The 13,352-nt window shown below is 36.3% G+C and overlaps 1 protein-coding gene across 5 annotated transcripts in view; it reads right to left on the reverse strand.

Moving 5' to 3' along the window:
• LOC124553918 (zinc finger protein 708-like) overlaps positions 1 to 13,352 on the reverse strand; it is a 192,589-nt gene that overhangs the window by 43,183 nt on the left and 136,054 nt on the right. For all 5 annotated transcript variants that reach the window (XM_047127942.1, XM_047127939.1, XM_047127940.1 and 2 more), the window contains exon 7: positions 6,518 to 6,555. In XM_047127942.1, coding sequence (XP_046983898.1) covers positions 6,518 to 6,555 — 38 coding nt within the window. The remainder of the gene's footprint in view (positions 1 to 6,517; positions 6,556 to 13,352) is intronic.

Genomic DNA, 13,352 nt, shown 5'->3' on the forward strand with positions numbered 1-13,352 from the left:
AAATTCGCTTGATGCCTTTCTAAGAGCGAGTCTCCATTCCTTCAAAGCTAATTATGTAAGTTTAGACCAGATATGGCTCGAATTCAAAGATACAGTATCGACAGCAATAGATTGATTCATACAGCATAAGTTAGTAAGAGATGGGACTGATCCACTATGGTACACAAAACATGTCAGAACACTGAAACAGAAGCAAAGAAAAAAGCATGCCAAATTCAGAAGAATGCAAAATCCCCAAGACTGGCCAAGTTTCACGGAAGCACAAAATTTAGTGCGGACATCAATGCGAGATGCTTTTAATGGTTTCCACAATGAAACATTGTCTCAAAATACGGTAGAAAACCCAATGAGATTCTGGTTGTACGTAAAGTACACCAGCGGCAAAAAAAGCTGTCAATACCATCACTGCGCAATAGCGATGGAAATGTTACCAATGATACTGCCACTAAAGCAGAGTTACTAAATACAGTTTTTCGTAATTTCTTCACAAAAGAAGACAAAGTAAATATTCCAGAATTCGAAACTGGAACAGCTGTTAGCATGAGTGACATAAAAGAAGGTATCTTAGGTGTTGCGAAACAACTCAAATCACAAAGGCAAGCCTTCTGGTCCAGATGGTATATCAGTCAGGTTCCTTTCAGACTATGCACACACAATAGTGCTTTTCTTAGCAATCATATACAACCACTCACTAGACGTAAGGGCTGTTCTTAAAGACTGGAAAGTAGCACAGGTCACACCAATATTCAAAAAAGGGAATAGGAGCAACCCATTGAGTTACAGACCCATATCACTGAGCTTAATTTGCAGTAGGATTCTGGAGAATACACTGTACTCAAACATTATGAATCGTCTTGAAGAAAATGATTTATTGATACATAACCAACATGGATTCAGAAAATATCGTTCTTGTGCAACACATGAAGTAATGAGTGCTGTTGACAAGGGATCTCTGATCGATTCCATATTCCTAGATTTCCAAAAGGCTCTTGATACCGTTCCTCACAGGTGACTATTAATCAAGTTGTGTGCATATCTTCTCAGTTGAGTGACTGGATTCGTGATTTCCTCTCACAGAGGCCACAGTTCGAAGTTACAGTTGGTAAATCATTGAGTAGAACAGAACTGATATCTAGCGTTCTGCAAGGTAGTGTCATAGGCCCTCTGCTGTTCCTGATATACGTAAATGATCTACGTGATAATCTGAGCAGCCCCCTTAGATTGTTTGCCGATGACACTGTAATTTACTGTCTAGTAAAATCATTAGACGATCAATTCCAATTACATAATGATCTAGAGACAATATATGTATGGTAAAAAAGTGGCAATTCGCACTAAACAAAGAAAAGTGGTAACTTTAATGACCAAATATAGGTTGAAAAGTGAAGTAGATGATGTTCTAAATTCTTTAGGTAACCAATCATGTGACAGGAGGCATGGCAACACATACAATAACTGAATGGAAAAGAAATTTGTCAAGTAATAACAAATTTCCAACCATATTTTTAACTTTGATATTATTTACATGATATTTATGTACATACTGATACCAAAAGATGGAAAAATACACTTAAATACTGTTAATTCAAAATTGCCACACATGTTTAGTGACTGTGTAAGTGGTTGCAACAGGAACAACCACCACACCAATTATTATTATTATTAGTAATGGTGGCATTAATATTGATTATTGAAACAATTATAAATGGTAAATTAAAATTAGTTGTAAGTTAAAATCCTCTGTTACAATGTTGATGTTGAAACCACTGGAGTAACTATATAATGTAATACCTATAAAGTCATGTTCTTGGCACTAGAAGGTATCATTGTGTCAGGCATACACCTGTGAAAGTTGTAAGGGTGATGACATGGTGCTAGATTGCACTGTGAGAACAACTATATTGAAAATGTTAATAAAATGTGAGAAGTTTAAGACAAAGATTGCAGAGTTACATGTAATGACATATACAAACAGCTGTAAAACTGGCAAACAAGTTTGCATGCATAAATACAATAGATTTTAGGTTAAAATTGTGCCAACAATGATATCAACATGGAATGGATGATGAATGAGAATTAAGTACAACATAATCATTTAAATGATGTGAGTTTAAAATTTATGGACATTACTATTCATTTCCTCTTATTGTTCAGTTATGACATATCATATTGCAAACAAAAAAGAATACTTGTGAGGTTAGTTGTTTTAAATAACACAGATAAATCGTAAAAACAGAGTTGATAACAGAAAAGTATGATTGCATCTTGTAGGAATCAGCCAGGGTAGAATGAATGAAAATGTTGCAGGAATAGCAGCAAAAGAGTTCAATGAAATTTGTTATTGAACAACATATGTAATTACAAAAGACTGGAAACTTAACAGTAATACCAGCAACAATGAACTGGGACACATGAAGTTAAAAGTTAAAAAACTTTTCTTAGTGCAATTCTTCCATTTATTTTTACTTACATTCCATCAGCTGAAAATTACCAAAAAGACAATCAAAGTAATCTTTAAGATGTTTGAACTAATTATGACCAAGTAAAGCCATAAATGAATCAACTATGACAGCTAATAAACACTCTCGATATTGGAAAACAACATTGTCAAAAACAATGAAAAAGTTAACAAGCCCTGCTGAACAATTGCCTGAAATTAATGTAAGACCAGTGAACAATTTTCAGCAAGAACTTACTTAATCAGACACAAGTTTTGAAACTGATTCATGAAACTTGAAAACAGTGAATGATAGTGGGATGAGTGAAAATTTTAAAATAAAACTTTGCAGTCTAGAATAAAAAAATTAAGTTAAAACTGACAGTAAAAGATAAAAAATTAAGTTCTCACTGAGCATGTTCCTGCTACAACCACAAATGTAGTAAAAAGAAAGGAACGTGAAGTGGAATTTGGTTTGTGAATAACTAATGCCATCAATTATGTTGAAAACTTTGAAGTGATTGATGTAATTAGTAAAAAGAAGAATGTAGTTAATTCACAGAATATTTATGTATTAGTTCATCTGAGTGAAGCAAATGATACTGATGAGAAACTATTTTCTTGTTCTGTAAGATGAATTCTTGTCTGCGTAAATTGAAAATGTGGTATTTCGGCTGTTACTGTCAAATAAGTTTTCATCATGGAGAGTAAAAAGTTACTCTAAATCAGTTGTATGGAAACATTTGGTTTGGTAAAAATTATCTGAATTCTGTAAACAACTATAATTTGTTTGGTGGGAGAAGTATCTGAACAATTTATTGGAAGGACCTTATGGCAATGTAGTGAATGACGTTCATTCATTTGAGGGCTTGATTCTGATGAGAAAATTTTCAATACTGCCTTGTCAGTTTAAGTCAGGGGGAAAACTTACAAGTGAATGTAGAATCTCTCACACACATCTGAAAGAATAGACATTGTTAATGATCCAAACCTGTATGAAATAGTTCAAAATTTAATTCACTGACTGCACATTCCTTGACATCTGCTATAAATCTACAACTCAACAGTGCCAGAAAGGGGCTCAAACCTGGATTTCCCGCTTATCTTAAGTGGTCTCCTTCACCACTTTGGCTATCGGTGCATGCTCCTTAGACTGAGACAAACTTCCATACATTACACTTCCACATCCTTATATCATTGTCTACTAAATTCATTACCTCTTTAGCATAATTTATGGCATATTACTTCGACAGATAGCAATTTGCTGACACTGGAAGGGGAACAAAAACCCATATTCACAAAAAAACGGCACAACTTATCCACAACACAAGAACCCTGCACCATAAACTTTGATCCACAACGAAATTCTAGAAGATATTCACAAATAATTACCTACAGAAAAGATCTGTGCAGAAATTCAGAATATCAAGTGTGTGAGTAAGTACCATCAGACACCAACCAGGTGACCTGAACTACAATCGACTTCAACCAGTCTCAATTATAGTGAATCTGCAAATACTGGAAATTATACTGTTAATAAGGTCAATGTTACAGGTGTATCTCATTATGACTCATGACTCTCACATTGTAACTTTGATGGTAATATAAGGTTTTGGATGGAGTTCCTATGTGTGTCTTGATATCATGTTTTGACTCTGCTCTTTGAGCAGGTAGACAAAGAGAACTTGTGCATGGTTGCAAGTATACAGCAAATGGTATTTAAATATGGTACAGAATGTAAATGATGTAAATCATCTGAAGTGATGATACTGAATCAGAACACAATAAAAGGACTAAAAAATAGGCAAGAAGTACATTAATTCAACAGAAAAACTCTTACGGAAATAAATTCTTGTGAGATTTTGTATTGAAGATTCAGGAATTACTCAGTTTTGTGAAGTTATCATAAATGAGAAGCATCATCTTTACCTTTTCATTTTCAGTGGTGTACAAGAAACATATGCTATTACAGAATACAAACATAAATGTGGATGTAGTTTGTAACAAATATCATGTTATGTGTCACATTATGAAAGAATAGATACAAAGCTTTTACAACAAACACAGGAAAATTAGATACTTGTGTGTCACATCAAATTTGCTTAAAACAATATTGTATTGCCTTATGTAGGATGGCGACTGAAAAACTGGACCCGAGTGCAGACTGCTTGCTAACGACACATGAACTGTTGTCCACCATTAAAGATACAACAAAAATTAGATGAACATGTATTAGATAATAAATAAATAATAAATAAGGTAATATAAAAGCCTATATTTACTGAATTGATTTTGCCTTTTACACTACATTACATCAGAAGCTAAAAATGACATGATTCAATGCACATTTTTGTGCAAGCTAACATGTAAATATATACTTTAACAGCTCCGTCGCAAGAATTCTCAAACTTTCATCAGGAGTATTGTCCTTCAAGTCTTCTAACATTATTGGGTTATGTGTGTACACTTCTCCCTTTAGACCCTCCACTCCCCCCCCCCCCCCCCCCCCACCACCCCCCTGTTAAACATCATACATGGTTACGTCAGGTGAAAGCAACAGCCACATCTTTTACTGACAGTCTTTTCTTCTTGAATCTCTCATGAATTCATGAGATTGGCTCACAAGAAGTGTGAAATATTGTAGGGTTTCATCAATATATGGTGTAAAACATGTTGACAAGACCAGCACAAACATTCACTTGTGACAATTTGTGTGTTGATTTCTTTGGATTCTGGATCAACTGCACTCTGATCACCATGATCACAGTAGGTGCACAAACAGGTGGGGTGTGCGTCTTTTTCTTGTTCACAACTGACTCTGTAGTACACCATTTTGTCACCAAATCCTGTTAGACTGCTCTCTGTCTGTATGGAAAAGTCAAGAAACTTCTTTGCAAAAATACCCCTCCACTATTGCAATTCTTTCTTGAAGAAGATGTATCTCACTGAGATATTTCTTTATTGTCTTAACCATGACACAACTTTTTTTTAACACAAAATGGAACTGCAGCAGCTTCAAAACTATATATGACGATTGGTGGGCAACAATGAGAATTCTAGTATTCAGAGTCAATTTTTCATGCACCACCCTACATATTTTCATGTTGGATATCATTTGGGTGTGGTACTTTGCACTAAAACACTCCATTTCGCATTGTTTGTGTTGTATATGAAGGATGTCGATACCTGTTGACAGTGGATTCAACTTCAAATAAATAGGCATCTACTACCAATTAAATTTCTTTGAACGCCAGAAGGGAATTAAAAATTGCTCTGGAATTTCCATGAAAGTTATTACAGTTTATTTTCATTACGTTGATTTGTTGATTAAGAAACTAGTTACAATAAAAGATTTAGTCACTACCTTCTATAAAAATACTGCTCAGCACTTGGAAGCAGAAAAATGGTGCAATGAAAACTTCAGACACTTGATTTCATCAGCAAACCATTTACATAAATCGGCCTTTCATAGCACGCAGTAAAGGTCACAGCTTTCAGATTTCATCACTTTGTCACTTTTATTTTACTGCTAACTTGTGTATAAAGTTAATAACACAAAACTATAGCATTCTTACCTAGCACACATACAGCATCAAATCAAAATACATATGCAATATTGATCATATTCCCTTATACTGTAATATGACCACCTATTAATACAACAATAAAAGAAAAAGTCCTCAATATACAACTAACATTTTCCCCATGAGCTAATGAGAATCAGTACTTCTGTTATTGTGGATTGTGGGCTTTAGAAGACTAAACATCTGAAGTCCTCAGTCACCTATTCACCCTCCTCCCCCAAATCCTGTGAGTGTGTGTAAGATCATTTTCTAAATAGTAGTGTGGCATGCATTTTGAGTTGGATATGGATACCAGACTGGTATTCATCCAGTGGGATGTTCAAAAGTGCCTAAACTCCACATCAAAACTGGCCTGTTTACCAGCCCTCTTTTTTAATTTGGAAAGTACATTTGACCTGGGTCAGGCTGGCCTCCCCACATTCCAGTAGTGGGGCCCTAATACACTCTGTTAACTGTACTTCTAAGAGAATAGTTCAATGAATAATGAAAACCTTACCTTGGACTGTGTGGTGCAAGTCTTTTTGAGGCTATCCCCTGAAACATTTTATAACACTATTAGGTAATGAATTCAAAAAGGTAAGTAAGGAAAAAAAATTAAGACACACTACTACTATTCTGTCAACTGCTACTTCTGGATTACTCCCTACTGGTAACATACAGAAAAGTAACTTACAATGTATAATAAGAGGCTGTGGGAAACATGCAAAATATTTGTATAAATTATTTCATTACAGATACATACAAAAAAATTAGTCAGAAGCAGTAAACGACTCATTGCATCCACAAAGACAAGTATTTCCTTGCTGAATGACAGATGCAAATGCATTCACATATGCATGGGGATAAATTTCAGCTGAGGGATAGCAATACAGACCAATTAGTTTAAGAAACACACATCATTAACTTACTGAACAATTCCAACATTCATATCACAAAAATATATGTGGACGCTATCAGACAATCATATGGTTCTTGGAATGAATCTTTCAAACTAAAATACTGCATGAACAGTTTTGAAACTTCCTGACATGGTGTTGGTGCCAGGCCACAACAGGCTAGATTCCAGTTTTGAGTTTTAGTCCAACAAATAATTTTAATCACCCACAGGAAGTTTCAACCCTAAGGCTACTGAATTGCCTGCAAGCATGAAGTATAATTTAAATTGGAGATTTACACATTATCCCATGCCACGAGCATTATACATACTGTATACTGTCATTCAAGTTACAATCCACACAATTCAGCCATTCCCAATTATGTCAGCCAATTTCAATTATGGCCATAATATTAGAATAATTTTTAATTTTAAACAAATGGTACTGACTTTCCTGACTCTAGTCTTGAACAGCTTAACATATGTTCAACTTTGAATGACACTTTCTTAGTCTGTACATCTGATTCTAATGCTATACAAATACTCAAATATGTATAACTGTGAAACCAGTGAAAGACAACATACACATATTTGTAAGCTGTCAGCTTTTCAGGCTGCAGAATATTTGAAGTGTTCGTTTTCACTCTTAAACTAAACTTTCACTAATGTGGCTCCCAGTGCTCAGGCCTCTTACTAACATGGCCCACCACTGGTCTCTAGTTGGTCAAGGAGAAGTAATGTACGGAGCAATGTTGTTTGTCAAGTACAGTGTTAAACATTCTGTAAGCTCCAGGAGGATGAGACATTTATGAATATTTTGCTAAGTGGCTGAATGAGGAAAACTGTGAGATACACCAAATGTTACAGGGTGAGGAAATAAAAGCGTGTAGAACAGGTTTGATGAAATAAGAAGAAAAGGGCGTATGAGGAGAGAGCATGAAGATTTCTCATGCTGCTGGTGCCAAAGCTACAGACATCTTCCTGAAGAACATTATGCAACAACCAGATACATGCAGTACTGGTGTAATGCTTGTAAGGCAGCAGTGTGCTGACATCGTTTATCATTATTGTGACAACTAAAAATGTAGGACATGTTTCATAGTAAGTGATACTACTGTATACATACACAGTCAAAAAGTAAGTCTTCTATGAAAGTTAATGTATCTTAGGACTTAATAAAGTACACTTTCTTTGTGTTTAAACTACATTACAGACACTCACAATAATGTGGCACTTCTACTAATCCAGCACTCATATCTGGGCGGAATGGCCAGAACATTGAGAGTCTAGTGTATTTTGTTGCTTGATACATCCTTACAGTCCCTGTTTCTGTGGTAGCCATATCGATAACATGTCCTTTAATATATATAATTATCCTGAGAATGCAGAAAACAGTACAAACAATAAGTATTCATCAAGTGAATGAGCTACTTTAGAAGCACGAGTCAGAATAGTAAATAATAAAATGCTGGACACACACATAGTTCAAACGATGCAGAAATTGTGAGTGAAGAGACAGAAGCTCTAGAAGTTAAGTAAAACTGAAATTATGTGATTTCCATGTGACATCAGAGACCCACAGCTTAATAATTTCTCATTTTATGTACAGATGCAGCTACACAGTAATTTGAAGGTTGTAAACATTCACTATCACGATCAGCAGCACCAGCAGCCATTTGACTTCTACTGCTGAATCAAAGCCACACCTAGACTTTTCCATGCGTTAGAGTCCTCAGGTTTACACTTTTACTTTCTTCCTGTGTATTTTTCAATGTCATCTACTGCCTTCAAGTTTTTCATTTTCTGTTCTTTTGAAATGCAACAAGTAACTTTTGAGGCCTGTCTACCTTCTTCTGTCCATGTTGTACCCCCTTCCATCCAATTTTCATTACAGTCCTAACTAGATCATCAACTCTAACCTATTTTCAGATTTATTTCTTTGTTTTTTAGCCTGTCTTAGTGATTCTCAGCACTCACCTCTTCACTGACTGTTGAGAAACCCCTCATTTGAAAAGTTTTCACATTAAAATTTATGCCTTATTGGTATAAGTCTAAACTAGCAATACAATACTCTATTATTGACCATTTACAAGAAGTGTGAAAATGCAATGGCTCATTTACTCTATTGCAGGAAGAATTACAAACACTTTTAATTAACTCTCTTAATGTTTCTGAAGTGGTAACTTATACAGGTATACACAAAGTACTATGGTCTGTTCAAAATCACATTAGAACTGACAGTTGAGCAGAAGATTTTGGAGTTGCAAAGCGGAGTTGCCACATCCCACACTGAACTCTCAAATAATCTTCCACTTCATTGAACTTGCTCAATCTCTCAAACTACTCTCTTTATAAATAAGAATCCCACCTCGACATGTTCTCGAAGGGCTGCGCTATGTTTTCACTTTATTTGAGGCAGAAAATTATTAACTTATAATATGGACAGTTCACAATAATGTATTATCTGATGTTATCAATTTTTCTACGTGTGGGGAACTTTCTTGTTATTGATGTTAAGTGAACAGATGAAATGAACGAAATCTTAGAAATATGTCAAATTTTCATCAACTCCAAATCATTACTCTGTCAGAGTTTTCTAACATGAGACAGTTTCAGTTACATATGATGCACAACGGTCCCTTGTGCATCAAGTACTAAGTGGTCAGTCGTATGGTTTCATTATGAGATACGGAATGCTACATTTATAATGAATATGTTATAAATTTTTCTGATCCACCTACTTATGTCCAACATAATAAAATATAATACGTATGCATGTCTATCATGGTGAGAAAACATACTTTAAATAGACCATCAAGAATTTGGAGAAAGAAAAAAAAAGTGATACAAAAAACATTACTTCAGTATTGCAGCAATTATACTGTAAATGGTAATATTTATTTTGTGGGATACAGACTATATAACTGACATAAACTTCATTTGGAGTTTGTTGCTGATAAGGTCTTCTTATTAAAACGTCAAAACTCACTGTTGTTATTGTTGTTGTTGTGGTCTTCAGTCCTTAGACTGGTTTGATGCAGCTCTCCATGCTACTCTATCCTGTGCAAGCTTCTTCATCTCCCAGTAGCTACTGCAGCCTACATCCTTCTGAATCTGCTTAGTGTATTCATCTCTTGGTCTCCCTCTACGATTTTTACCCTCCACGCTGCCCTCCAATACTAAATTGTTGATCCCTCGATGTCTCAGAGCATGTCCTACTCACCGATCCCTTCTTCTAGTCAAGTTGTGAAACAAGCTCCTCTTCTCCCAAATTCTATTCAATACTTCCTCATTAGTTATGTGATCTACCCATCTAATCTTCAGCATTCTCCTGTAGCACTACATTTTAAAAGCTTCTATTCCCTTCTTGCCCAAACTATTTACCGTCCATGTTTCACTTCCATACATGGCTACACTCCATATAAATACTTTCAGAAAAGACTTTCTGACACTTAAATCTGTACTCAATGTTAACAAATTTCTCGTCTTCAGAAACGCTTTCCTTGCCATTGCCAGTCTACATTTTATATCCTCTCTACTTCGACCATCATCAGTTACTTTGCTCCCCAAATAGCAAAATTCCTTTACTACTTTAAGTGTCTCATTTCCTCATCTAATTCTCGCAGCATCAACCGACTTAATTCGACTACATTACATTATCCTCGTTTTGCTTTTGTTGATGCTCATCTTATATCCTCCTTTCAAGACTCTGTCCATTCCGTTCAACTGCTCTTCCAAGTCCTTTGCTGTCTCTGACAGAATTACAATGTCATCGGCGAACCTCAAAGTTTTTACTTCTTCTCCATGAATTTTAATACCTACTCCGAATTTTTCTTTTGTTTCCTTTACTGCTTGCTCAATATACAGATTGAATAACATCGGGGAGAGGCTACAACCCTGTCTCACTCCTTTCCCAACCACTGCTTCCGTTTCATGCCCCTCGACTTTTATAACTGCCCTCTGGTTTCTGTGCAAATTGTAAATACCCTTTCGCTCCCTGTATTTTACCCCTGCCACCTTCAGAATTTGAAAGAGAGTATTCCAGTCAACATTGTCAAAAGCTTTCTCTAAGTCCACAAATGCTAGAAACATATGTTTGCCTTTTCTTGATCTTTCTTCTAAGATAAGTTGTAGGGTCAGTATTGCCGAAATCCAAACTAATCTTCCCTGAGGTTGGCTTCTACTAGTTTTTCCATTCGTGTGTAAAGAATTCGCACTAGTATTTTGCAGCCGTGGGTTATTAAACTGATAGTTCGGTAATTTTCACATCTGTCAAGCCCTGCTTTCTTTGGCATTGGAATTACTATATTCTTCTTGAAGTCTGAGGGTATTTCGCCTGTCTCATACAACTTGCTCACCAGATGGTAGAGTTTTGTCAGGATTGGCTCTCCCAAGGATGTCAGTAGTTCTAATGGAATGTTGTCTACTCCGGGGGCCTTGTTGCGAATCAGGTCTTTCAGTGCTCTGTCAAACTCTCCACGCAGTATCATATCTCCCATTTCATCTTCATCTACATCCTCTTCCATTTCCATAATATTGTCCGCAAGTACATCGCCCTTGTATAGACCCTCTATACACTCCTCCCACCTTTCTGCTTTCCCTTCTTTGCTTAGAACTGGGTTTCCATCAAAGCTCTTGATATTCATGCAAGTGGTTCTACTTTCTCCAAAGGTCTCTATAATTTTCCTATACCCAGTATCTATCTTACCCCTAGTGAGATAAGATTCTACATCCTTACATTTGTCCTCTAGCCATCCCTGCTTATCCATTTTGCACCTCCTGTCTATCTCATTTTTCAGACGTTTGTATTCCTTTTTGCCTGCTTCATTTAGTGCATTTTTATATTTTCCCCTTTCATCAATTAAATGCAATATCTCTTCTTTTACCCAAGGGGGTCTACTATCCCTCGTCTTTTTACCAATTTGATCCTCTGCTGCCTTCACTATTTCATCCCTCAAAGTTACCCATTCTTCTTCTACTGTATTTCTTTCCCCCATTCCTGTCAGTTGTTCCCTTATGCTCTCCCTGAAACTCTGTACAACCTCTGGTTCTTTCAGTTCATCCAGGTCCCATCTCCTTAAATTTCCAACTTTTTGCAGTTTCTTCAGTTTTAATCTACAGTTCATAACCAATAGATTGTGGTCAGAGTCCACATCTGCCCTGGAAATGTCTTACAATTTAAAACCTGGTTCCAAAATCTCTGTCTTACCATTATATAGTCTATCTGATACCTTTTAGTATCTCCAGGGTTCTTCCATGTATACAACCTTCTTTCATGATTCTTGAACCAAGTGTTAGCTATGATTAAGTTATGCTCTGCACAAAATTCTACCAGGTGGCTTTCTCTTTCATTTCTTAGCCCCAATCCATATTCAGCTACTATGTTTCCTTCTCTCCCTTTCCCTACACTTGAATTCCAGTCACCTATGACTATTAAATTTTCACTTCCCTTCACTATTTGAATAATTTCTTTTATCTCCTCATACATTTCATCAATTTCTTCGTCATCTGCAGAGCTAGTTGGCATATAAACTTGTACTACTGTAGTAGGCGTGGGATTCATGTCTATCTTGGCCACAATAATGCGTTCATTATGCTGTTTGTAGAATAGCTTACCCACACTCCTACTTTTTTATTCATTATTAAACCTACTCCCGCATTACCCCTATTTGATTTTGTATTTATAACCCTGTAATCATCTGACCAAAAGTCTTGTTCCTCCTGGCACCGAACTTCACTAATTCCCACTATATCTAACTTTAACCTATCCATTTCCCTTTTGTTCTAACCTACGTGCCCGATTAATGGATCTGACATTCCACACTCCGATCCGTAGAATGCCAGTTTTCTTTCTCCTGATATCAACGTCCTCCTGAGTAGTCCCCACCCGTAGACCCGAATAGGGGACTATTTTACCTCTGGAATATTTTACCCAAGAGGACGCCATCATCATTTAATCATACAGTAAAGCTGCATGCCCTTGGGAAAAATTATAGCTGTAGTTTCCCCTTGCTTTCAGCCGTTCGCAGTACCAGAACAGCAAGGCTATTTTGGTTAGTGTTACAAGGCCAGATCAGTCAATCATCCAGACTGTTGCCCCTGCAACTACTGAAAAGGCTAATGCCCCTCTTCAGGAACCACACGTTTGTCCAACCTCTCAACAGATACCCCTCCGTTGTGGTTGCACCTACGTTACGGCTATCTGTATCGTTGAGGTACGCAAGCCTCCCCACCAACGCCAAGGTCCGTGGTTCATGGGGGGGCAAAACTCACTAAAAAATAATTTTGTTATGTAGCTACTTACTGCTGTAAATTGTGCATTTCACTCTGAATATGCTATATATATTTAATTTCTTTTCTGATGAAGTAAAAATTCCACTCAATTCAGTCTTGTCACTCACAGATGATGTAAGTAACACTGTGCTGTACTGATGTTATTAAATGAAATAGTCTTCCC

Source organism: Schistocerca americana, chromosome 11 (assembly GCF_021461395.2).
Source record: "Schistocerca americana isolate TAMUIC-IGC-003095 chromosome 11, iqSchAmer2.1, whole genome shotgun sequence".
NCBI classification, from domain to species: domain Eukaryota; kingdom Metazoa; phylum Arthropoda; class Insecta; order Orthoptera; family Acrididae; genus Schistocerca; species Schistocerca americana.